The following is a 23,980-nucleotide window of genomic DNA, read 5'->3' on the forward strand; positions in this document are numbered from 1 at the left end:
GAATGGGCCAAAATTCACCCAACTTATTGTGGGAAGCTTGTGGAAGGCTACCCGAAACGTTTGACCCAAGTTAAAAAATGTAAAGGCAATGCTACCAAATACTAATTGAGTGCATGTAAACTTCTGACCCACTGGGAATGTGATGAAATAAATAATTCAATCTACTATTATTCTGACATTTCACATTCTTAAAATAAAGTGGTGATCCTAACTGACCTAAGACAGGGAATTTTTACTAGGATTAAATGTCAGGGATTGTGAAAAACTGAGTTTAAATGTATTTGGCTACGATGTATGTAAACTTCCCGACTTCAACTGCATTGTGCTATAGATCTTTGAGTTCCTAAGGACCGGAGGTTAAAATGTACAGAACATCTGAACAGGTACATGTGAGTACACTATGGTGTTGTGAAGACAGTAACTAATAGCCATTAAGTTGCTAGCAGCAGGACCTCTTATTCTGTGAAGGGCTGTTTACCAGATGGATCGTCTTCTCTTTCTCTCTGTCCTCCTGCTCTTTCAGAATTCTAGGAGACACAGCAGAAGAGAGTTCACTCAGAAATACGCCAGTCACACATGTACTTTAGGTTAATTGTTTATTATTGAGAGTGAGAACTCAACCTCTATTACAGTGACTTGACTAGAGAAGAAATTACACACAATATAAGATTCTGATCGTATTATTGAAGTTCTAGGATAAATGTATGTACTACGTGTCTAAAGTGTGTATTTAGGAATGATAAGATTGGTCATTGTTTTCTTAATCTTGCCGTGACACATTTGGCTTAATGTGAGTCACTGCAGACTGCACAAAGCCCAGTTTGGACTATGTCCAAGCAGGCAGTTATTACATTTTTGGCCTGACAGTATTAAGTTTGTTTTCCCGTCATATATAGCCTTGTTAATTAATGGCCTAAATTAAAATGACAAATAGTGTTAAGACAATAGTAATGTGGAATAAGTAGGAATTATGTCCTGTTAAAAATCCCTCACAGCACTTTACGCAACTCACCTTGCCAAATTTACCATTGAGTCTACCACGTTGTGTCCAGAGCAAGCACTGCACTCGTAGAAAATCAACTGGCAGTCCTGCAAAGGAGATTTGATAAGTCTTTACCAGATGACAAACATGAAGTCAATGGGATGTACAGAACAGCGCTGTGATTGGAAGCGGCTGTAGTAGGTATATCAGTCTCCTCTCCCACACAGCCATCTCCTACCCCACACAGCCATCTCCTACCCAGGCCTCTTTAGTAGCATTAAGGTGAACATCATCTGGACTAATGGCCATAGGAGCAAAATGAAAAAGAAGAGCAGCACTTGACTGATCTGAGGCACTTAGCAATTATCTATCACCATAGAAACTACATACCCAAAGAAAGGAAAAAGAAAACATAGATGAAAGAAGAATGTAGGAAGTAGAAAATAAATCCTGTGCCATATTAATAAGACCACATACGTCTTGTTAAAAAGCCTACATTTTTTGCTTTGACTTATTCAGTGAGAAGATCTGTGGGCACTGTGAAGCCTGTGGGTTGAAGACTGGACCATTAACAACGCCCCCCCATCCACATCGATGGAACAGTAGTGGAGAGGGTAGCAAGTTTTAAGTTCCTCGGCATACACATCACAGACAAACTGAATTGGTCCACTCACACAGACAGCATCGTGAAGAAGGCGCAGCAGCGCCTCTTCAACCTCAGGAGGCTGAAGAAATTCGGCTTGTCACCAAAAGCACTCACAAACTTCTACAGATGCACAATCGAGAGCATCCTGGCGGGCTGTATCACCGCCTGGTATGGCAACTGCACCGCCCTCAACCGTAAGGCTCTCCAGAGGGTAGTGAGGTCTGCACAACGCATCACCGGGGGCAAACTACCTGCCCTCCAGGACACCTACACCACCCGATGCTACAGGAAGGCCAGGGAATGGCTGATAGACAGACCTTGGCTAATTTTTCACCCATTCTCGTCTGAACCTTCCGCTCACTCCCCTTGTCCATTTTGTTCCCCAGCAGCATGATGGGAATGTCCTCGCCAGCCCCCTCCTGTGAAGAGAGAGAGACAGAGATTATGGACACAGAGGCATTACATTAGGGCTAGATCTCTCTCTCTCTCTCTCAGGTAGTACATGACAAAGCTGGCTTTATCAGTATAGTGGACATGATGTACTCTGAACTGTGTCACCGAATGCGTAACGATATTGAATGGTAACATGCCTCTACAGATATCCAGTATGAACTACAATAAGTGGCGCATTTCATCTGGTATTGTATATCAATGTTATGTAGGCATACAGTGAATGTGCTATTGAGCAGGAGGAGGCCTTCAGTGCGATCTACATTTCTATGAGCTACAGTGGCAAGAAAAAGTATGTGAACCCTTTGGAAATACCTGGATTTCTGCATAAATTGGTCATATAATGTGATCTGATCTTCATCTAGGTCACAACAATAGACAAACACAGTCTGCTTAAACTAATAACACACAAATACGTTTTCATGTCTGTATTGAACACACCGTGTAAACATTCACAGTGTAGGGTGGGAAAAGTATGTGAACCCTTGGATTTAATAACTGGTTGACCCTCCTTTGGCAGCCTCAACCAACTGTTTTCTGTAGTTGCGGATCAGACCTGCACAACGGTCACGAGGAATTTTGAACCATTCCTCTTTACAAAACTGTTTCAGTTCAGCAATATTCTTGGGATGTCTGGTGTGAACTGCTCTCTTGAGGTCATGCCACAGCATCTCATTCGGGTTGAGGTCAGGACTCTGACTGGGCCACTCCAGAAGGCGTATTTTCTTCTGTTGAAGCCATTCTGTTGTTGATTTATTTGTGTGTTTTGGGTCGTTGTTCTGTTGCAGAACCAATTTCTGTTGAGCTTCAATTGGTGGACAGATAGCCTAACATTCTCCTGCAAAATGTCTTGATAAACTTCGGAATTCATTTTTCCGTCGATGATAGCAAGCTGTCCAGGCCCTGAGGCAGCCCCAAACCATGATGCTCTCTCCACCATACTTTACAGTTGGGATGGGGTTTTGATGTTGGTGTGCTGTGCCTTTTTCCTCCATACATAGTGTTGTGTATTCCTTCCAAACAACTCAACTGTAGATTCACCTGTCCACAGAATATTTTGCCAGTAGCGCTGTGGAACGTACAGGTGCACTTTTGCAAACTTCAGACTTCTTCCGTGGTGTCCTCCCATGAACACCATTCTTGTTTAGTGTTTTATGTATTGTAGACTCGTCAACAGAGATATTAGCATGTTCCAGAGATTTCTGTAAGTCTTTAGCTGACACTCTAGGATTCTTATTAACCTCATTGAGCATTCTGCGCTGTGTTCTTGCAGTCATCTTTGCAGGACGGACACTCCTAGGGAGAGTAGCAACGGTGCTGAACTTTCTCCATTTATAGACAATTTGTCTTACCCTGGACTGATGACCATCAAGGCTTTTAGAGATACTTTTGTAACCCTTTCCAGCTATATGCAAGTCAACAATTGTTCATCTTAGGTCTTGTGAGATCTTTTGTTCGAAGCATGGTTCACATCAGGCAATGGTTCTTGTGAATAGCAAACTCAAATGTTGTGAGTGTTTTTTATAGGGCAAGGCAGCTCTAACCAACATCTCCAATCTCGTCTCATTGATTGGACTCCAGGTTAGCTGACTCCTGACTCCAATTATCTTTTGGAGAAGTCATTAGCCTAGGGGTTCACATACTTTTTCCAACTTTCTGTCAGGCGTGTGCGTACTTGTGGTGAAGTCAGATGCAGGAGAGCAGAGAATTGTGAATAGAAGTACACTTTATTACGGCAGTAGAGATATACAGATGGACGCAGCTGCCTCCAGCCAACAAGGCAAAGTGTATAGCGCACACAAATGTCACACAACATAAATGTATAGCAATACAAAATAAGCTTCGCGAAAACACACGGAAAAGAACAAACGCTTAGCCTAGTGCGTACAACACATAACACAAAAGAATTACACACAAAGACATGAGGTGGAACAGATGAATAAATACATGTAGTGTGATTGGGGAATGCAAACCAGGTGTGAATGGAACAAGACAAAACCAATAGATAATTGAAGAATGGAGCGGCGATGGCTAGAAAGCCGGTGACGTTGAACGCTGCCCGAACAAGGAGAGGAGCCGACTTCGTCGGAAGTCGTGACACCTACACTGTTTAAATGCTGTATTCAATATAGACAAGAAAAATACAATTTGTGTGTTATTTGTTTAAGCACACTATGTTTGTCTATTGTTGTGACTTAGATGAAGATCCGATCGAATTTGATGACCAATTCATGCAGAAATGCAAGTAATTCCAAAGGGTTCACATACTTTTTCTTACCACTGTATGTCAGAGGTGAGCAGTAAAGTGTTTGGGCACTTCCTACCTGTACACTGGTCAGCCACTGCCTCACCGCGGTAAAACTCTGCTCAGCAGTAATGTCATATATGACTACCACACCGTCAGCCTTGCGGAAGAACTGCTTGGTGATGCTGCGATACCTGAAATCAAATCAAATAGTATTCGTCATATGCTTCTTAAACAACAGGTGTAGACTAAGAGTGAAATTCTTACTAACGGGCCCTTCCCAACAATGAAGACAGAAAGAAAATAGAGAAATAAAAGTAAATACACAAAGAGTAACAATAACTTAGCTATATACACGAGGTACAAGGGTATTGTAGTCATTTAGCAGACACTCTTATCCAGAGTGACTTACAGGAGCAATAAGGGCACAGACAGATTTTTCACCTAGTCGGCTAAGGGATTCGAACAAGCGACCTTTCGGTTACTGGCCCAACGTTCTTAACCGCTAGGCTATCTGACGCCCCAGTACCAATATCGAGTCGATGTGCAGCGGTACGAGGTAATTTAGGTAGATATGTAAACTACCGTTCAAAAGTTTGGGGTCACTTAGAAATGTACTTGTTTTTGAAAGAAAAGCACGTTTTTTGTTCATTAAAATAACATCGAATTGATCAGAAATCCAGTGTAGACATTGTTAATGTTGTAAATGATTATTGTAGCCGAAAACGGCAGATTTTTTTCATGGAATATCTACATAGGGGTACAGAGGCCCATTATCAGCAACCATCACTCCTGTGTTCCAATGGCACGTTGCGTTAGCTAATCCAAGTTGATCATTTTAAAAGGCTAATTGATCATTAGGCAGGGAGCTCAGCCCAGTGATGTACTGGTCAGTATGCACTACCCTCTGTAATGCCTTGTGGTCAGATGTCAAGCAGTTGCCATTCCAAGCAGTGATGCAGCCAATCAAGATGCTCTCAATGGTGCAGCTGAGGGCCCATGCCAAATCTTTTCAGCCTCCCAAGGGGGAAGAGGCATTGTTGTGCCCTCTTCACGACTGTGTTGGTGTGTGTGGACCATAAGAGATCCTTAGTGGACACCAAGGAACTTGAAGATTTTAACCCACTCCACTACAGCCCCATCGATTTGAATGTGGGTGTGCTCGACCCTCCGTTTCGTGTAGTCCACGATTAGCTCCTTTGTCTTGCTGAAGTTGAGGGACAGGTTGTTGTCATGGCACCACACTGCCAGGTCTCTGACCTCCTCCCTATAGGCTGTCTCTTCGTCATCGGTGATCAGGCCTACCACCGTTGTGTCGTCTGCAAACTTAATGATGGTGTTGGAGTTGTGCGCGGCCACACAGTTGTGGGTGAACAGGGAGTACAGGAGGGGACTAAGCACATGTTGAGGGTCTGCATGGCGGATGTGTTGTTGCCTAACCTCACCACCTAGGGTTGGTCTGTCAGGAAGTCCAGAACCCAGTGCACAGGGCAGAGTTCAGAACCAGGGCCCTGAGCTTTGTGATGATGAGCTTGGAGGGTACTATGGTGTTGAAGGCTGAGCTGTATTCAATGGAATGCATTCTTACATAGGTATTCCACTTGTCCAGATGGGATAGGGCAGTGTGGAGTGTAATTGAGACTTCGTCATCAGAGGATTTGTTAGGGCGGTATGCGAATTGGAGTGGGTCCAGGGTGTCAAGATGATGGTGTTGATGTGAGCCATGACCAGCCTTTCACATCATTTCATGGCTACAAATGTGAGTGCCACGGTGTATAAGTCATTTAGACAGGTTACTTTGGCGTTCTGGGGCACAGGGACTATGGTGGTCTGCTTGAAACATGTAGGTATTACAGACTGGGTCAGGGAGAGGTTGAAAATGTCAGTGAACACACTTGCCAGCTGCTCTGAGTAATCCATCTGGCCCTGCGGCCTAGTGAATGTTAACCTGTTTAAAGGTCTTACTCACATCGGCTACGGAGAGCGTGATCACACAGTCATCTGGAATGGCTGGTGCTCTCATGCATGAATCAGTGTTGCTTGCCTCGAAGTAAGCATAGAAGGCATTCAGCTCATCTGGTAGGCTTGCGTCACTGGGCAGCTCATAGCTGGGTTTCCCTTTGTAATCCATGATAGTTTGCCAGCCCTGCCACATCCGACGAGCGTCAGAGCTGATGTAGCAAGATTTGCTCTTAGTCCTGTATTGACGTTTTGCCTGTTTGATGGTTCGTCAATGTCGTTAATTCCCCATATTGATGAAGCCGGTGACTGATGTGGTACAATCCTCAATGCCGTTGGATGAATGGCGGAACATATTCCACTCTGTGTTAGCGAAACAGTCCTGTGTCTTAGCATCTGCTTCATTGGACCACTTCTGTATTAAGCACGTCACTGGTACTTCATTTCAGTTTTTGCTTGTAAGCATGAATCAGGAGGATATAGTTATGGTGAGGGAGAGATTTATATGCGTTTCTGTGTGTGGAGTAAAGATGATCTATAGTTTTTTTTCACCTCTCGTTGCACAGGTGACATGCTGGTAGAAAATCACAGGCCACTAGGAGCGCCGCTTCTGGATGAGCATTTTTCTGTTTGCTTATGGCCCCTATACAGCTCATTGAGTGCAGTCTTAGTGCCAGCATCGGTTTGTGATTCTAAAAAGACTGCTATGAAAAATATAGATTAAAACTATCTTGGTAAATAGTATGGTCTATATATAGCTTATCATTAGGTATTCTAACTCAGGTGAGCAGAACCTCGAGATGGCACACCAGCTGTTGTTAACAAAGAGACACCTCCCCTCTTGAGATTACCTGATGCTGCTGTTCTGTCCTGCCGATGCATGGAAAAACCAGCTAGATGTACACTGGGTGTACAAAACATTAGGAACACCTTCTCTTTCCATGACTGACCAGGTGAAAGCTACGATCCCTTATTGATGTCACCGTTTAAATCCACTTCAATTAGTGTAGATGAAGGGTAGGATTTTTAAGCTTTGCGACATGGATTGTGTAGGTGTGCCATTCAGAGGATGAACAGGCAAGACAAAAGATTTAAGTGCCTTTGAACTGGGTATGGTAGTAGGTGCCAGGCTCACCGGTTTGAGTGTCAAGAATTGCAACGCTACTGGGTTTTTCACCCTTTACAGTTTCCTGTGTGTATCAAGAATGGTCTCCCACCCAAAGGACATCCAGCCAACTGTGGGAAGCATTGGAGTCAACATGGGCAGCATCCATGTGGAATGCTTTCGACACCTTGTAGAGTCCATGCCCCAACGAATTGAGGCTGCAAAAGGGGGTGTTCCTAATGTTTCATACACTCAATGTATATTATCCATGACCTTGTTCAGCCACAACTTTGAGAAACATAAGATATTACAGTTCTTCAGGTCCCGTTGATAGGATAGTCTTGAACAGAGCTCGTCCAGTTTGTTCTCTATTGAGTGTAGAGGCGGTTTATGTACTCGCCAATGTAGTTTTGTCAGGGTGCCCGCATGCCAGCCTCTCTTTTCTCTGGGATTATGGTCTGGTCCGGGATGAGCAGTATGTCCAGTGCCTACGACTTGTTGAAGTAGAAATCTTCATGCAAATCAAGGTAATTGATCGCTGTTCTGGTGTCCAGAAGCCCTTTTCGATCATAGGAAACGATGGCAGAAACATTATGTACAAAAAAAGTTACGATCAGCGCAAAAAACCCCACTAAATAGTAGAATTGTTCAGGAGCCTGTAAAATGACTGCTATCTATTGCAGGACCATTCTGATAGTCCTCTCCTGAAGTGGTGGAGAAGGGAGTCATTGTAAGACTGAGAATTCCCCCATTTGTATTTTATCCTCATGCACAACATTACATGTCATTTGATCTTTTAAAACTTTTGTCTCATTATTAAAATACTGACATTTAACCATAGTAGCAGTAGTGTGCCATACAGCCTAACTGCTTGTAGCAAAATAAAAGCTGCTGAGGCAAAAGGTTGAACATGTGTAAATCCACCCAGTAGAGTTCCCACCTCTCCTGTCCTGCTGTATCCCACATCTGCAGCGCCACCTGGCTGTTGTCCACCCGTATCGTCTTCACACTGTAGTCTATGCCTGTTGATGATGCAGGACGGACAAGATAGCATTCATCTGATTTAAGTCACTTAGTCATTTACTATCTTTTGCCTTACAATAATATTTTGGCCCTGTAATTTTGTATCCATATTCATTTTCAAAAGCAAACAAGAAATGATTGGCACGTAATAAGATACAAACATGATGAAAGGAACCAACAATTGATTTCCGGGCTAAATCTGGATAAAACAAGGAACTTCAAAGGATAACATGTGGAACTTTATATGGAAATGTCCTTCTGAGTTTCTGAAATGTTACTTATCCATTGATGATTCCAAATCGACTACATTTGTCCCCAGTGCTCAAATAGAAACGGAGGAACAACATGTTTTTTGTCAATGCTTGCGTCACAATTGCGTCAACAGGAGTTGATTGGATATTGTATATTGTTCTAAAGGGACCACACAATTCAAAATCCATCTGACTTTCTCAACAATAACAAAAATACATTCTCAGAATCGTATGACTATTTTGAGAATCAAATGGTTCCAAACAGGGCCTAAATAGAGGGGATATTATGAAAGCTGGAGCTGTTTGTACCAGGCTGCAGAATGACAGGAGAGGAACACGTGTCTTCACAAGCTGTTTCATGTGGCACTGTTTGGTCTGCCCAGCTCTACTGGTTTAAAACTACAAGATCCCCAATACACTTACAGTGCGCTTGATTCATGTATACAGAACGGTACACTGACTTACGATGGGATTGCACAGCACTATATGAGTGAAAAAACTTAATTGCATTAAACCAATATAAAATGGTATGGTGAGTCATGACATAATTGAGTATGCTCTCAGTCACACACAGAACAAACTCGTTTTGGGTGTGCAACATTAACCTACAGTACAACAGAAAGGTCAATCGGAAGAATCCAAGTCATGGTCAGTGTGAGTCAAGTCAGTCAATATACAGCACCACAATATGGTTTCTCTGCTTATTAGGCTGTGGCCTATAAGTGCAAGATCAACACAACATAATCAGCTTTCCACAGTGTTAAACAATCAGCATCTTAAAGTGCTTAGTGAGTAAAGCCAGTGTGAGAGGGAGGGTGAGGTCAACCAGCCACAGGACTGGGCTCGGCTCTGAGTCGTGTTCAATAGGGCACACCGTAGCGAAACATTTTTCAACGTAAAATAAAATGATTCTTCTACAACAATTCCAGGTAGTTCTGTTTCAGTTGGTTTTGTTCCGTTGGTACCTAATGAACACAACCCTGCTCTGCTGTAGAAAAGGAAGCCTGGAAAGGCCACTCACCGACGGTGGCAGAGGTGCCTGGGTAAAAGCAGTCATCACAGAACCGCCTGAGGAGAGAGGTCTTCCCCACACTGGAGTTGCCCACCAGGACGATCTTAAACAGGCGGTCTGGGGCCAACGCTGCACCCTCCTCCTGGAAACACAACACAGAGTGAAAGAGGGAGGTGTGTGTTAAGACTTCATATTATAAGTTTCATCCAACTCACTATGTACTCAAGTCTACTTTTCCTCAAGTAATTACCAGGATAATTCAGATGGCAAGTATCCAATTCGATATATACTGGGAGAGAGTACACTACAAACGACGACATGGCAACAAATATTTGAGCATTGAGCAGCATATTTGAACATATTATGAACACTGCATAATTAGCCCCCCTAATTCCAAGAAACTCCACAACTATTATCCTATTAAATTATTCTGTTATAGTAAAACAAAGTTGCACAAAGTTCTTGAAATACATAGTAATTTTCTAAAATCGACAGTAAATCATGGAAACACTTTCAACAAACACTAATACAAGTAGCTAATCCTGTTTGTGAGGTTCACTGCGGGGTCAACTCACTCAAAGTGAGAAACCCAACACCTGTGACTGTTTTGTTCCTATCTCAGGTCTGGTCTGTTGGAAAAACAGAGCTTTGTGAACACACTGTGCTGTACATCCACCTACACTCCTCCCCCACACCTCTCTTTACGGGGTCAGGAGAACAAACAAAAACCTGGTGACCTACAAACAACCCTGGAGGGAACATAATGTGAAAATGCTGAACAATCTCTTTCACTTCAAATGGAGGATAATTATGCCAAGCCAACTGAATCCTTCTAGTCTATTCAGTAGACGGACCACAATGTCTCTCCACATAATTTCATACCAACACTGATGTTGTGTCTATCTATCTATCTATGCTTACATTCCCCATATTCTCCTTTCCGACAGGCTGGCCCCTGGGGGATGTAGGCATCTCTGTCTCTCTGGTGTCAACTGGCTGCTGCTGCTCCATCGTTGGAGGAGAACTGGGAGGATTTATAGAGGTCATCTGTAGCTCTATGTGCTCTTCCTCCTCGGCCTCCTCATGCCACTCCCAGAGCTGAGTCTGGTAGTTATCCTGTAGGAGCTGGGGTAGGTGGTCCTCTTCTATGGAGATGATCCTCTGGAGGGGTCTGTGGAGGGGTCTGGAATCCACAACGTCCTCCAGGCTGTAGCCATTCACTCCACCTGGACTCTTCCTCTTAGATTGGGGGAGCACTACCTCCTCATCCTCACTGGAGAGACAGGGATGAGATGGAAATTGATGGGGAAATTGGCTCAATTTTTTTGGGAGTACAATGGTATGGATGTAGAATGTGAATGGACTTACAGGCATTTGCATATATTAAGAACAATGTAAATACTGTACAGACACATTCTACACAGAACTTAAACTGCAGCCCCATTGAGCAGCTTTCTGTCCAACATGTGACATCTGTTTCATGTGCTTTATTTGGCTTTTTGCAATGCCACCTACTTAGAAAATATGAATCATTCACTATTAATAACTACAGTCATATTCATACTGAACAAGAGTGTATTGTAGGTGAATTGAACATTTGTATCAATTAAGGCTTCCATAACAGCACCAGGCACTATCCATTCAATTTGTATTAAAAGCCTTTCTAAGCAAATAGTATACCTAAAGGCCTTTCTGTCAAAGGGATTCAGAGTATTTGATCCAGGTCTCAGGTTGCAAGCAGGATTTTTAACAGTATTCCTCAGTTTCTGCAAAACAACAAAATAAAAACTAATTCATCTGCAATTTGATTGAAAATGTTTTCTAGATTCCATGCTTTTCAAGGAATCATGTTTTTAGGTTAGTATCTATCAAACTTGATAGAGACAGACAGATACTGTAGATATATAGAAGGGGATTTCACAAAAAGAGAATGATTAATAAATACATTGCACATGTGTATACTTACTTGATAAGAGCACATGTCTCGCTCATCTCGTAAGTGCTTGTTCATTTCCCTGAAGATAATATAACAAGGAAGGGGTTCATTGCAACAGAAATACATACTTTCTAAGCACTTATAAACTGGATGGTTGGAGCACTGAATGCTGATTGGCTAAAAGCCATGGTATACGAGACTGTATACCACAGGTATGGCAAAACATTTAGTTTTACTGTTCTAATTACATTTGTATGACTAATTTCCCACAGCTAAGGGCTGTTTCCAGGCACTCCGCATTGCGTCGTGGTTAAGAACAGCCCTTAGCTGTGGTATATTGGCCATGTACCACACCCCTCGTGCCTCATGATTTAGTATAAAACAGCTTGAGGAGTTTGCCTGAGGTCAATGTGGTCTGTTGGATTGATGGCCTTGGTTTGTAGTGAATATAACATAACCTTCAGTATTGTACAGTATGATCATTGCTCCTTGATTTGGAGAGTAGTGGCTCTGAACTGATATACAGTAACCCACTGCCTCTCTCCTAGTGTGTGTGTGTGTGTGTGTGTGTTTGTCTGTTCCATCTCCACTTTTACCTCAGCAGGTCAAGTTGTTTCAGCAGGCTCGCTCGCTCCCTCTGCAATCCCTCTGTGACCCGGTACATCTCCCTGTGTTGGACAACAAATAGTCATATTCATGTTATAATATCAGTATTTCATTAGGATCCCCATTAGCTAGCAGCTGTGACTCTTCCTGGGGTCCAAACAGAACATAAAACATGATATAATACAGAATATTAACAGACAAGTACATCACACAGACAGAAATACATCAACATAAATTTAGGTATAGAGGCTTTTATACATTTATGCCTTCATAATCATGTGATTTATAGACGCTACTGAACGCAAGTAGCGCCTATGACAGATGTTCCCAACTCCGGTCCTTGAGTACCCCAAACAGTACACATTTTTATTGTAGCCCTGGTCAAGCACACCTGATTCAACAAATTAGCAGGCCCTCAATGAGTTGAATCAGGTATGGTTGTACGGGGCTTTTGGGGTACTCAAGGAGGGGAGTTGGGAACCACTGGTCTAAGATGTGGACTCACAAGGAGAAACAAGCACCCAAACAGGATCAAAGACACAGCCAGCCATCCAGATACTTACATCTCCCTCTCCTGGTTCAGGTGTGAGGACTGCTCCTGCAGGAGGACCAGCTGCTCCTGGGCCAGGCTCAGCTCCTGACTGGTGTGCTCCAGCTCCTGGGCCAGCTCCTCATTGGTCTGCTTCAGTGCCACGTTCTCCACCTTGGTCACGTGTTGCTCGCTGTGCAGCTCCCGGCACTGATGCTTCCACTGGGTAGGGGACACGGTCACACAGAGGAGACAAGCAGAGGTGACAACACACAAAACAACACTACAGCCTAAAGCAGACGCACTACAATAACCTGCACTTTCATTTCATTGATATCTGTGTTGAAGAATGGCAAGGCCAGTTGATCTGGGGTCACCATATCCCAGATGCTACTATGCAGTAACAATCATGGTCTGGGGTCTATGATTGGTAGAGTATGATCAATGTGCGATTGCTATGATACACCAAGCATTGATGAATCAAAGGATGAAACAAATGATATCTTCTAAACACATACTGGTCTGGTCTGACCATTGAAGCCAGGGGTTGTGTGAGAACACGCAGATAAGGCTATTGTCTGAATGCAGCCTCAAACACTACTATCACTGTTCTAAATATATAAGTGTCACAACAGATCCAACACAACAACATAAGAGATGTTTTATCTAGCGACACTGATTAGGCTAGCCAGCATAGCGCCTGTATGCCTGCTCTAGAGACGTGTTGGCACCATAGAAATAGAATATCTACATCGGACATTCCCAATCCAGTCAATGTTCTGCCATTCTATTTCTGGTTGGCAGAGAGGAATGTGGATGGTGCCAGGGAGATCTGAGTGAAGGCTTATGTGACCTGGGCACAGTACAAATTAAGATGCGCTGGTAAGACTCCTTTACATTTGATTAATTCGTTTTAAAAGCTTCCGTGGAGTTCTGTTTTTGATAGTGTTATTGTTGCGTATTATCATCATTGTGTATTATCATCATTTCATTTCCATTTGAGAGTAAGCTGCAGACACTCAGGGACAGCTCTTAGAGCTTCAAGTCTACTAATAAGGCTGGTCACAATTCATTCCTGATCAATCAGAGTTGATAATTCACATTGTTCAAAACACTTTCAGGAAAATGTGATTTAATAAATAATAATGATATGTTCTGTACAGTAGAATTCTATCCTTTACTGTGATGCCAGTGATGATCAATTTCTCATCATTGGTGTCCCGACTCACCCTCCTTTGTTTCTGGAAGATCTGATCCAGCTCCCTTTCCTTACTGGACAGCTGATGCTCCAGATCCTGACTCCTAGACAAGAAGTGCTCAGAGTCCTGCAGTGGAGAGTGAGAGTCAGTGTGAAACAGAGTGAGAGTCAGTGTGAGAGAAAGAGTGTGTGTGAGAGAGAAAGAGAGAGAGAAAGAAAGAAAGAAAGAAAGAAAGAAAGAAAGAAAGAAAGAAAGAGAGAAAGAGAGAGAGAGAAAGAGAGAGTGTGTGAGAAAGAGTGTGTGAGAGAGAGAGAGAGAGAGAGAGAGAGAGAGAGAGAGAGAAAGAGAGAGTGTGTGAGAAAGAGTGTGTGAGAGAGAGAGAGAGAGAGAGAGAGAGAGAGAGAGAGAGAAAGAAAGAAAGAGAGAGAGTGTGTGAGAAAGAGTGTGTGAGAGAGATCTCAGTGTGTGTTGTATTCAGTGGGAGATCTCTTTACCTGCAGTAAGATCCTGTCCTTCTCCTTTTTGATTTGCTGTTCCATTTCTTCATATAAGCGATGGATCTCATCGTCATGTGTTGCTGATTTTCTGTTCGGATTTAGAAATATTTTCATCTTGTTAATGCTAATACAGCATATTCCGTTAGTTTGGTGAATCACATGCATAGGCATAGAATCACATGCATAGGCATAGAATCACATACATAGGCATAGAATCACATGCATAAGCATAGAAAAACACATGCATAGGCATAGAATCACATGCATAGGCATAGAATCACATGCATAGGCAGCACATAAATTCCGTACTTGAGATCTTACATGAGCTTCCAGTCTGCCATTTCAATCATACAGTAGGTATTTGTAACCTATTGTGATGCATTCCAAACAGGCACAGCAACAAATAGATTTTCAAGGGAGTACCATGAAAAAATAACACGTATTATCAGTCTAGCATTACATGCAGTTCACATCTGAAGATAATAGGGATAACTGTAATTACTGAAACATTCCAGGCCTGACTACTCTGGTCAGCTTTAATTAAACTTCCCTGCGTGTCTACAGCTCAGAATACAGCAAGAAAGACATTGACAATACATTTTGAAACAGCTGCAAAGTGTGAGCCACACTTTCTCTCTCTTATGCAACATTTGCATTCATTTCTGTCAGAAACAGCCCACCGAACTGGATGCTTTTCAACTATGTGAAACTGTGTGATAATGCACCACTGTGGTACAAAAGCTTTGCTCAGTTGAAAAGTGACATAATAAACAAGTACTGTAGGTAGAGATTGTGGAGTAGTATTCCTTGCAGGACTAACACTCAATGTGTAGAATTTAGCTGGCTTAACTAAGGACTACAAATCTGAAAGAAAAAGTGATGCTTTTAGTAATAGAATTAAAAAAACTGGGAAAAACAGATACATACCTGGGGATGACCATTCTGTAGATGCCCTCATGCCATAAAAGTCTAACTGGCACACATAGCAAGTACATGCAGTAGGCTACTTCGTCCTTCATTACTCATGCAATGAGGTTTTCTGTAAAGGAACATTTAGAGCTAGCCTGGTCCCAGGTCTGTTGGTGCTGCTTTGCCAATGACCATAGGAGTTGGCAAGACAGCCCAAACAGATCTGGGACCAGGCAACAGTGGGCTGCTAATTGCCTAAATCTTACACGTGCACCAATATCTGATGAATGAAGTTGTAGGCTTCTAACCTTTTAAGGGCGCTCTCCATCTCCATCCTCTCCTGGTTGGCCCCTGTGATCTGTAAAATTACTCTGGCCAGGAACTCCTCAAAGTTGGACAGGAGGTGCGGCTCGTCCTTCCTCAGCTGGGCCCAAAGACTACGCACCTCACCAGGGCTGATGGGAAGCGGGTCAGAACAAAGATTAGCCTGAATGACAAGACCTGGAATACAGTCTGTATACTGCAGTTAGATTTCTGTAGAAGAACTGTACTGAGGTTCTTCATGGAGGAAAGAAATTGAATTATACTTGAAGTAGAATTGTATGGAGACACGGACATAGAAATAGAGCCATGAATAGATTTTCTTTTAAGACAAGGTCAATGTGAACAATTAGGACAATGTAGGCAGGCAGGCTGTGGACAGGCAGTGGGTGGCTGTGGACAGGCAGGCAGTGGGTGGCTGTGGACAGGCAGTGGGTGGCTGTGGACAGGCAGGCTGTGGACAGGCAGTGGGTGGCTGTGGACAGGCAGTGGGTGGCTGTGGACAGGCAGGCTTCCAATGGTGCAACTGCTGTCAGCATCCAAAGATTATCCATCTTGAATAAACGCTTGGAGGTCAGGATGACAGCAGTGGTGTAGTCAACGGCGATACGGATATGACTTATTATTGATATTCTCATTCTCATTCTTATTCCAAGGTGGCATAGCAGTTCAGACGTCTTTTGTCCTCGTCTTGTCGTGTCCTGTATATATATATATTTACAACTTTTTCACATACATTTTATTTTTATTTTCCATCAACTCATCTTCAAAACACTCTCCTGCAACCCGCCTCACCAATGTATATTTATAAAAAAGTATTATTTACCTCAGATCTGTAATCCTCCAAGAAGCTAGCCAGAAACTCCAAGAAGCTAGCCTGAAACTAGCCAGAAGCTAATCCAGAAGCTAGTTCAGAAGCTAGTTAGCTCCTTTACTGGCAAATCGTTAGTATTCAGCTAACCACGGTTTGTGGTCATCAGCTATCCTTTAGCTCGAAAATCTATCGCCAGTTCTGTACGGCGCAGCGCGGCTCGGAACGGAACATACCGGACCAATGTTTCTCTCCATGTCCCTGGATTTCGACTGCTCTCTGGACATTCATACCCGGATCTCACAGCTAGCTAGCTGCTATCCGTGTGACTATCGGCCTTCGTCGATTCCGGAGCAAACATCAATTGTTCCGGAGCTAGCAAGCTCCGTCAATCACTCCTGAGTTCCATCAATCACACCTGGGCTGCAGTCACCTATCCGGACCCGTTTTACTGCCTTCGCGGAGCCCCACCGGGCCTTCACAACTGGACTGCCGACGTTATCTACCCGAAGGAGTTATTCGGCTGGCTCCTCCGTCGCGACGTTACCTGAACGCCCATCTGCGGCCTGCTAACCGTTAGCTGTCTTACCGGCTGCTATCTGAATAGACAATCGGACATTTTTTTATTTTTTATTATTATTATTATGTTTTCTTCTTGGGCCTCTATAACTATATCTATTGTTTTTATTTTTGTTGTTGTTGTGTGATTTGGATTAATCCCCTCTACCACACGGAACCCCACTAATCTACTGACGGAACGCAAGAGGTGGCTAACAACAGACCTCCATCCTATGCTAGCTTGCTACCGATGCCCTGGCTAGCTGTCTAAATCACCAACCAACCTCTCCACTCACCGGACCCTTTTGATCACTCGACTAAGCATGCCTCTCCTTAATGTCAATATGTCTTGTCCATTGCTGTTCTGGTTAGTGTTTATTGGCTTATTTCACTGTAGAGCCTCTAGTCCTGCTCACTATACCTTATCCAACCTATTAGTTCCACCACCCACACATGCAATGACATCTCCTGGTTTCAACGATGTTTCTAGAGACAATATCTCTCTCTTCATCACTCAATACCTAGGTTTACCTCCACTGTATTCACATCCTACCATACATTTGTCTGTACATTATACCTTGATGCTATTTTATCGCCCCCAGAAACCTCCTTTTACTCTATGTTCCAGACGTTCTAGACGACCAATTCTCATAGCTTTTAGCCGTACCCTTATTCTACTCCTCCTATGTTCCTCTGGCGATGTAGAGGTGAATCCAGGCCCTGCAGTGCCTAGCTCCACTCCTATTCCCCAGGCGCTCTCTTTTGACGACTTCTGTAACCGTAATAGCCTTGGTTTCATGCATGTTAACATTAGAAGCCTCCTCCCTAAGTTTGTTCTATTCACTGCTTTAGCACACTCTGCCAACCCGGATGTTCTAGCTGTGTCTGAATCCTGGCTTAGGAAGACCACCAAAAATTCAGACATTTTAATTCCAAACTACAACATTTTCAGACAAGATAGAACTGCCAAAGGGGGCGGTGTTGCAATCTACTGCAAAGATAGCCTGCAGAGTTCTGTCCTACTATTCAGGTCTGTACCCAAACAATTTGAACTTCTACTTTTAAAAATCCACCTCTCTAAAAACAAGTCTCTCACCGTTGCCGCCTGCTATAGACCACCCTCTGCCCCCAGCTGTGCTCTGGACACCATATGTGAACTGATTGCCCCCCATCTATCTTCAGAGTTCGTGCTGCTAGGCGACCTAAACTGGAACATGCTTAACACCCCAGCCATCCTACAATCTAAACTTGATGCCCTCAATCTCACACAAATTATCAATGAACCTACCAGGTACCTCCCCAAAGCCTTAAACACGGGCACCCTCATAGATATCATCCTAACCAACTTCCCCTCTAAATACACCTCTGCTGTCTTCAACCAAGATCTCAGCGATCACTGCCTCATTGCCTGCATCCGTAATGGGTCAGCGGTCAAACGACCTCCACTCATCACTGTAAAACGCTCCCTGAAACACTTCTGCGAGCAGGCCTTTCTAATCGACCTGGCCGGGGTATCCTGGAAGGATATTGATCTCATCCCGTCAGTAGAGGATGCCTGGATATTTTTTTAAAATGCCTTCCTAACCATCTTAAATAAACATGCCCCATTCAAGAAATTTAGAACCAGGAACAGATATAGCCCTTGGTTCTCCCCAGACCTGACTGCCCTTAACCAACACAAAAACATCCTATGGCGTTCTGCATTAGCATCGAACAGCCCCCGTGATATGCAGCTGTTCAGGGAAGCTAGAAACCATTATACACAGGCAGTTAGAAAAGCCAAGGCTAACTTTTTCAAGCAGAAATTTGCTTCCTGCAACACTAACTCAAAAAAGTTCTGGGACACTGTAAAGTCCATGGAGAATAAGAACACCTCCTCCCAGCTGCCCACTGCACTGAAGATAGGAAACACTGTCAGTGGCTGTGGACATTTCAATAAGCATTTTTCTACGGCTGGCCATGCTTTCCACCTGGCTACTCCTACCCCGGACAACAGCACTGCACCCCCAACAGCAACTCGCCCAAGCCTTCCCCATTTCTCCTTCTCCCAAATCCATTCAGCTGATGTTCTGAAAGAGCTGCAAAATCTGGACCCCTACAAATCAGCCGGGCTAGACAATCTGGACCCTTTCTTTCTAAAATTATCTGCCGAAATTGTTGCCACCCCTATTACTAGCCTGTTCAACCTCTCTTTCGTGTCGTCTGAGATTCCCAAAGATTGGAAAGCAGCTGCAGTCATCCCCCTCTTCAAAGGGGGGGACACTCTTGACCCAAACTGCTACAGACCTATATCTATCCTACCGTGCCTTTCTAAGGTCTTCGAAAGCCAAGTCAACAAACAGATTACCGACCATTTCGAATCTCACCATACCTTCTCTGCTATGCAATCTGGTTTCAGAGCTGGTCATGGGTGCACCTCAGCCACGCTCAAGGTCCTAAACGATATCTTAACCGCCATCGATAAGAAACATTACTGTGCAGCCGTATTCATTGATCTGGCCAAGGCTTTCGACTCTGTCAATCACCATATCCTCATCGGCAGACTCGACACTCTTGGTTTCTCAAATGATTGCCTCGCCTGGTTCACCAACTACTTCTCTGATAGAGTTCAGTGTGTCAAATCGGAGGGTCTGCTGTCCGGACCTCTGGCAGTCTCTATGGGGGTGCCACAGGGTTCAATTCTTGGACCGACTCTCTTCTCTGTATACATCAATGAGGTCGCTCTTGCTGCTGGTGAGTCCCTGATCCACCTCTACGCAGACGACACCATTCTGTATACTTCCGGCCCTTCTTTGGACACTGTGTTAACAACCCTCCAGGCAAGCTTCAATGCCATACAACTCTCCTTCCGTGGCCTCCAATTGCTCTTAAATACAAGTAAAACTAAATGCATGCTCTTCAACCGATCGCTACCTGCACCTACCCGCCTGTCCAACATCACTACTCTGGACGGCTCTGACTTAGAATACGTGGACAACTACAAATACTTAGGTGTCTGGTTAGACTGTAAACTCTCCTTCCAGACCCATATCAAACATCTCCAATCCAAAGTTAAATCTAGAATTGGCTTCCTATTTCGCAACAAAGCATCCTTCACTCATGCTGCCAAACATACCCTTGTAAAACTGACCATCCTACCTATCCTCGACTTTGGCGATGTCATTTACAAAATAGCCTCCAATACCCTACTCAACAAATTGGATGCAGTCTATCACAGTGCAATCCGTTTTATCACCAAAGCCCCATATACTACCCACCATTGCGACCTGTACGCTCTCGTTGGCTGGCCCTCGCTTCATACTCGTCGCCAAACCCACTGGCTCCATGTCATCTACAAGACCCTGCTAGGTAAAGTACCCCCTTATCTCAGCTCGCTGGTCACCATAGCATCTCCCACCTGTAGCACACGCTCCAGCAGGTATATCTCTCTAGTCACCCCCAAAACCAATTCTTTCTTTGGCCGCCTCTCCTTCCAGTTCTCTGCTGCCAATGACTGGAACGAACTACAAAAATCTCTGAAACTGGAAACACTTATCTCCCTCACTAGCTTTAAGCACCAACTGTCAGAGCAGCTCACAGATTACTGCACCTGTACATAGACCACCTATAATTTAGCCCAAACAACTACCTCTTTCCCAACTGTATTTAATTTTAATTTATTTATTTATTTTGCTCCTTTGCACCCCATTATTTTTATTTCTACTTTGCACATTCTTCCATTGCAAAACTACCATTCCAGTATTTTACTTGCTATATTGTATTTACTTTGCCATCATGGCCTTTTTTGCCTTTACCTCCCTTCTCACCTCATTTGCTCACATTGTATATAGACTTGTTTATACTGCATTATTGACTGTATGTTTGTTTTTACTCCATGTGTAACTCTGTGTCGTTTTATCTGTCGAACTGCTTTGCTTTATCTTGGCCAGGTCGCAATTGTAAATGAGAACTTGTTCTCAACTTGCCTACCTGGTTAAATAAAGGTAAAATAAATAAATAAATAAAAAGGCTGTGGGTGGCTGTGGGCAGGCAGTGGGTGGCTGTGGACAGGCAGGCAGTGGGTGGCTGTGGACAGGCAGGCTGTGGGTGGCTGTGGACAGGCAGGCAGTGGGTGGCTGTGGACAGGCAGGCAGTGGGTGGCTGTGGACAGGCAGGCAGTGGGTGGCTGTGGACAGGCAGTGGGTGGCTGTGGACAGGCAGGCTGTGGGTGGCTGTGGACAGGCAGGCAGTGGGTGGCTGTGGACAGGCAGTGGGTGGCTGTGGACAGGCAGGCTGTGGGTGGCTGTGGACAGGCAGGCAGTGGGTGGCTGTGGACAGGCAGTGGGTGGCTGTGGACAGGCAGTGGGTGGCTGTGGACAGGCAGTGGGTGGCTGTGGACAGGCAGTGGGTGGCTGTGGACAGGCAGGCAGTGGGTGGCTGTGGACAGGCAGTGGGTGGCTGTGGACAGGCAGGCTGTGGACAGGCAGTGGGTGGCTGTGGACAGGCAGGCTGTGGACAGGCAGTGGGTGACTGTGGACAGGCAGGCTGTGGACAGGCAGGCTGTGGGCAGGCAGTGGGTGGCTGTGGACAGGCAGGCTGTGGACAGGCTGTGGACAGGCAGGCTGTGGACAGGCTGTGGGTGGCTGTGGACAGGCAGGCTGTGGGCAGGCAGTGGGTGGCTGTGGACAGGCAGGCAGTGGGTGGCTGTGGACAGGCAGGCTGTGGACAGGCAGTGGGTGGCTGTGGATAGGCAGGCAGTGGGTGGCTGTGGACAGGCAGGCAGTGGGTGGCTGTGGACAGGCAGTGGGTGGCTGTGGACAGGCAGGCTGTGGACAGGCAGTGGGTGGCTGTGGACAGGCAGGCTGTGGACAGGCAGTGGGTGGCTGTGGACAGGCAGTGGGTGGCTGTGGGCTGCCTGCAACCATGCTTACATATTTGTTTAAAATGTACATTTGGGCAAGATGATCTTGGCCTTGAAAATCCCCTTTCCGGTTAGAAGAAAACTATTATTGTGACGGTTTGAAGCCCTCTTTGTCTGTGCCCAGGTATTCACGTCAGTGTTCAGATAACGACTGCTATTGAACATTGTATTGTAAAAGGCAGGTGAATGTGTGGAAAGACAAAACAATCATCCTACGCCATGTCACCTTCAGGAAGACACACCCAGAGGTTGGTGCTCAAACCGATCTGATGTTATTGTCAGCATTCCTCTCTGGTTCTAACCCAGGTTTACACAGTCAATAGGAAGTCCTTATCAAATGTACATCCTCCACTACTACTGTTTAACTTTATTGAGCTGTAATTGTTTGCTAAAGGTGAGTCTAGTCATGCGTTATACGAGGCCTGGCTTTATCTTTTCCCTCCCAATGCCTGGTGTTCAAAAAGCCAAAATCATTGGTACCAGCACCCAGTCACCAATGTCTGGAATAGACATGAATGTCGTCGACTGTAATGATTTGTCGAAGGTTAAGCAAGCCAAATCAATTTTGATGAACTTTTCCTATGTCTGATGTTTTTGAGGAAGAAGACAGTACACTTCAGGATTTAATCTATATTCTATGCTTGGTTGTTAAGCTCAGAATTTCCAGAGAAATATCAAAGCAAGTAGATTGAAACAGCAAGTAGTGGCTCGCACTACTAAGGAGTGGCAACTTACAGTGCTTTTTGTTTTGCACAGCTGACCAATCTAATGGAATAGACAAATAGGTCATTTTAGGGCATTGTTGAGGGGTGGATTGCGTAAGACAAAAACACTCACTCCTCAAAGACGTTGCTGGCTCCCAAGCTCTCCATTAGCATGCAGAAGTGCTTCTCCTCCTCGTCCTCACTGCCCACCAACCGTTCCTCCCACTGGGTCTGGTACAGGGAGTCTGGAGGGCCCTGAGTGGGTTCCTTGGCAATGGGGCTGGCCATCCCCTCTGTTGCAGAGATCCTCCGGCCAAACAGGAACTCACCTAGAGAAACAAGAGTCCAGGAGATGATTCATAATATCCTTTACTCTCACTCTCCACTCTTTCCCTCTACCTGCACCTACGCTGAGCTACCATACTCCGCCTGCACAGTGCACTAGCACTGTTGATGTTATTATGTGGAAATAGAAGACACTAAGATTGACATCAAAACTGAACAATCACAGCACAAAAACATACAGTGGAGAGTAGAAAGTGAGAAGGGAACACAGTCAACCTACTAAAGCCCAAGGAGAATTCCTCCAGGGTGAGGTATCCATTGCCGTCAGAGTCCAGGGTGTCAAAGACGTTCTCCAGCTCCTCGGCACTGAGGGGCAGCTCTCCATGGAGCCTCTGTGGAGTAGGACACACTGTCAGGTGACATTGACACGACTGGGGACCTGAAGGATTCTGGAGTATTTACATTAACAATACAGTACATGGTACAACAGCTGCCAGCCAGGCATAAGCCCCTGGGAAAACACTCAACACTATGATTAGCATCAGAAGAGATTTGTATCCAAGTACAGGATGAGTCTTTGTAAGGACTTCATGTAAATAAGGAGTAGGATAGTGTATTATTTGAGCTCACACAACTGATCTAATGGATGTAAACGGGTTCATGATGAAGGAATCGTGAATAACTACTCTATTTGTTTTGTAAAACATTCGGATTGAACCCAAACATTTGAGAAATTAACATATGCCCAGTCAACAAACACAGCAAAAAAAAGTCACCAACATAAACCTTAATCTGTGTTAATACATAGCCCAAACCACCATTTACACACCAAGGCCAAGCAGAGTGTAAAAACTGTTTGGAATATAGACAAGCAAACAAGAGACTTAAAACCTACTGAAACCCTGAAAATAAACAGTAAAGACCAGAATGATCTTGAAAAGCCAAATGCTGCCACACCTCTGTGAGCTGTGCATGTCAATGTTTACACTGAAACAAACCACTTGTGAAATTCATAGTAGGAACTCTGCTGTCCACTGTTTGTACATTCTGTT

The 23,980-nt window shown here is 44.4% G+C and overlaps 1 protein-coding gene across 2 annotated transcripts in view; it reads right to left on the minus strand.

Moving 5' to 3' along the window:
- Positions 1 to 220: 220 nt before the first annotated feature.
- LOC109867728 (ras and EF-hand domain-containing protein homolog) overlaps positions 221 to 23,980 on the minus strand; it is a 37,189-nt gene continuing 13,429 nt past the window's right edge. For both annotated transcript variants that reach the window (XM_020456995.2, XM_020456996.2), the window contains exons 3-18: positions 23,209 to 23,320; positions 22,777 to 22,972; positions 15,658 to 15,804; positions 14,438 to 14,528; positions 13,974 to 14,069; positions 12,779 to 12,966; positions 12,206 to 12,277; positions 11,640 to 11,688; positions 11,354 to 11,439; positions 10,595 to 10,946; positions 9,683 to 9,815; positions 8,328 to 8,409; positions 4,403 to 4,517; positions 1,946 to 2,047; positions 1,013 to 1,089; positions 221 to 527 (exon numbers count right to left, since the gene is read on the minus strand). In XM_020456995.2, coding sequence (XP_020312584.1) covers positions 440 to 527; positions 1,013 to 1,089; positions 1,946 to 2,047; positions 4,403 to 4,517; positions 8,328 to 8,409; positions 9,683 to 9,815; positions 10,595 to 10,946; positions 11,354 to 11,439; positions 11,640 to 11,688; positions 12,206 to 12,277; positions 12,779 to 12,966; positions 13,974 to 14,069; positions 14,438 to 14,528; positions 15,658 to 15,804; positions 22,777 to 22,972; positions 23,209 to 23,320 — 1,986 coding nt within the window. In that variant the 3' untranslated portion in view covers positions 221 to 439. The remainder of the gene's footprint in view (positions 528 to 1,012; positions 1,090 to 1,945; positions 2,048 to 4,402; positions 4,518 to 8,327; positions 8,410 to 9,682; positions 9,816 to 10,594; positions 10,947 to 11,353; positions 11,440 to 11,639; positions 11,689 to 12,205; positions 12,278 to 12,778; positions 12,967 to 13,973; positions 14,070 to 14,437; positions 14,529 to 15,657; positions 15,805 to 22,776; positions 22,973 to 23,208; positions 23,321 to 23,980) is intronic.

Source organism: Oncorhynchus kisutch, linkage group LG22, assembly GCF_002021735.2.
Source record: "Oncorhynchus kisutch isolate 150728-3 linkage group LG22, Okis_V2, whole genome shotgun sequence".
Classification (NCBI taxonomy): domain Eukaryota; kingdom Metazoa; phylum Chordata; class Actinopteri; order Salmoniformes; family Salmonidae; genus Oncorhynchus; species Oncorhynchus kisutch.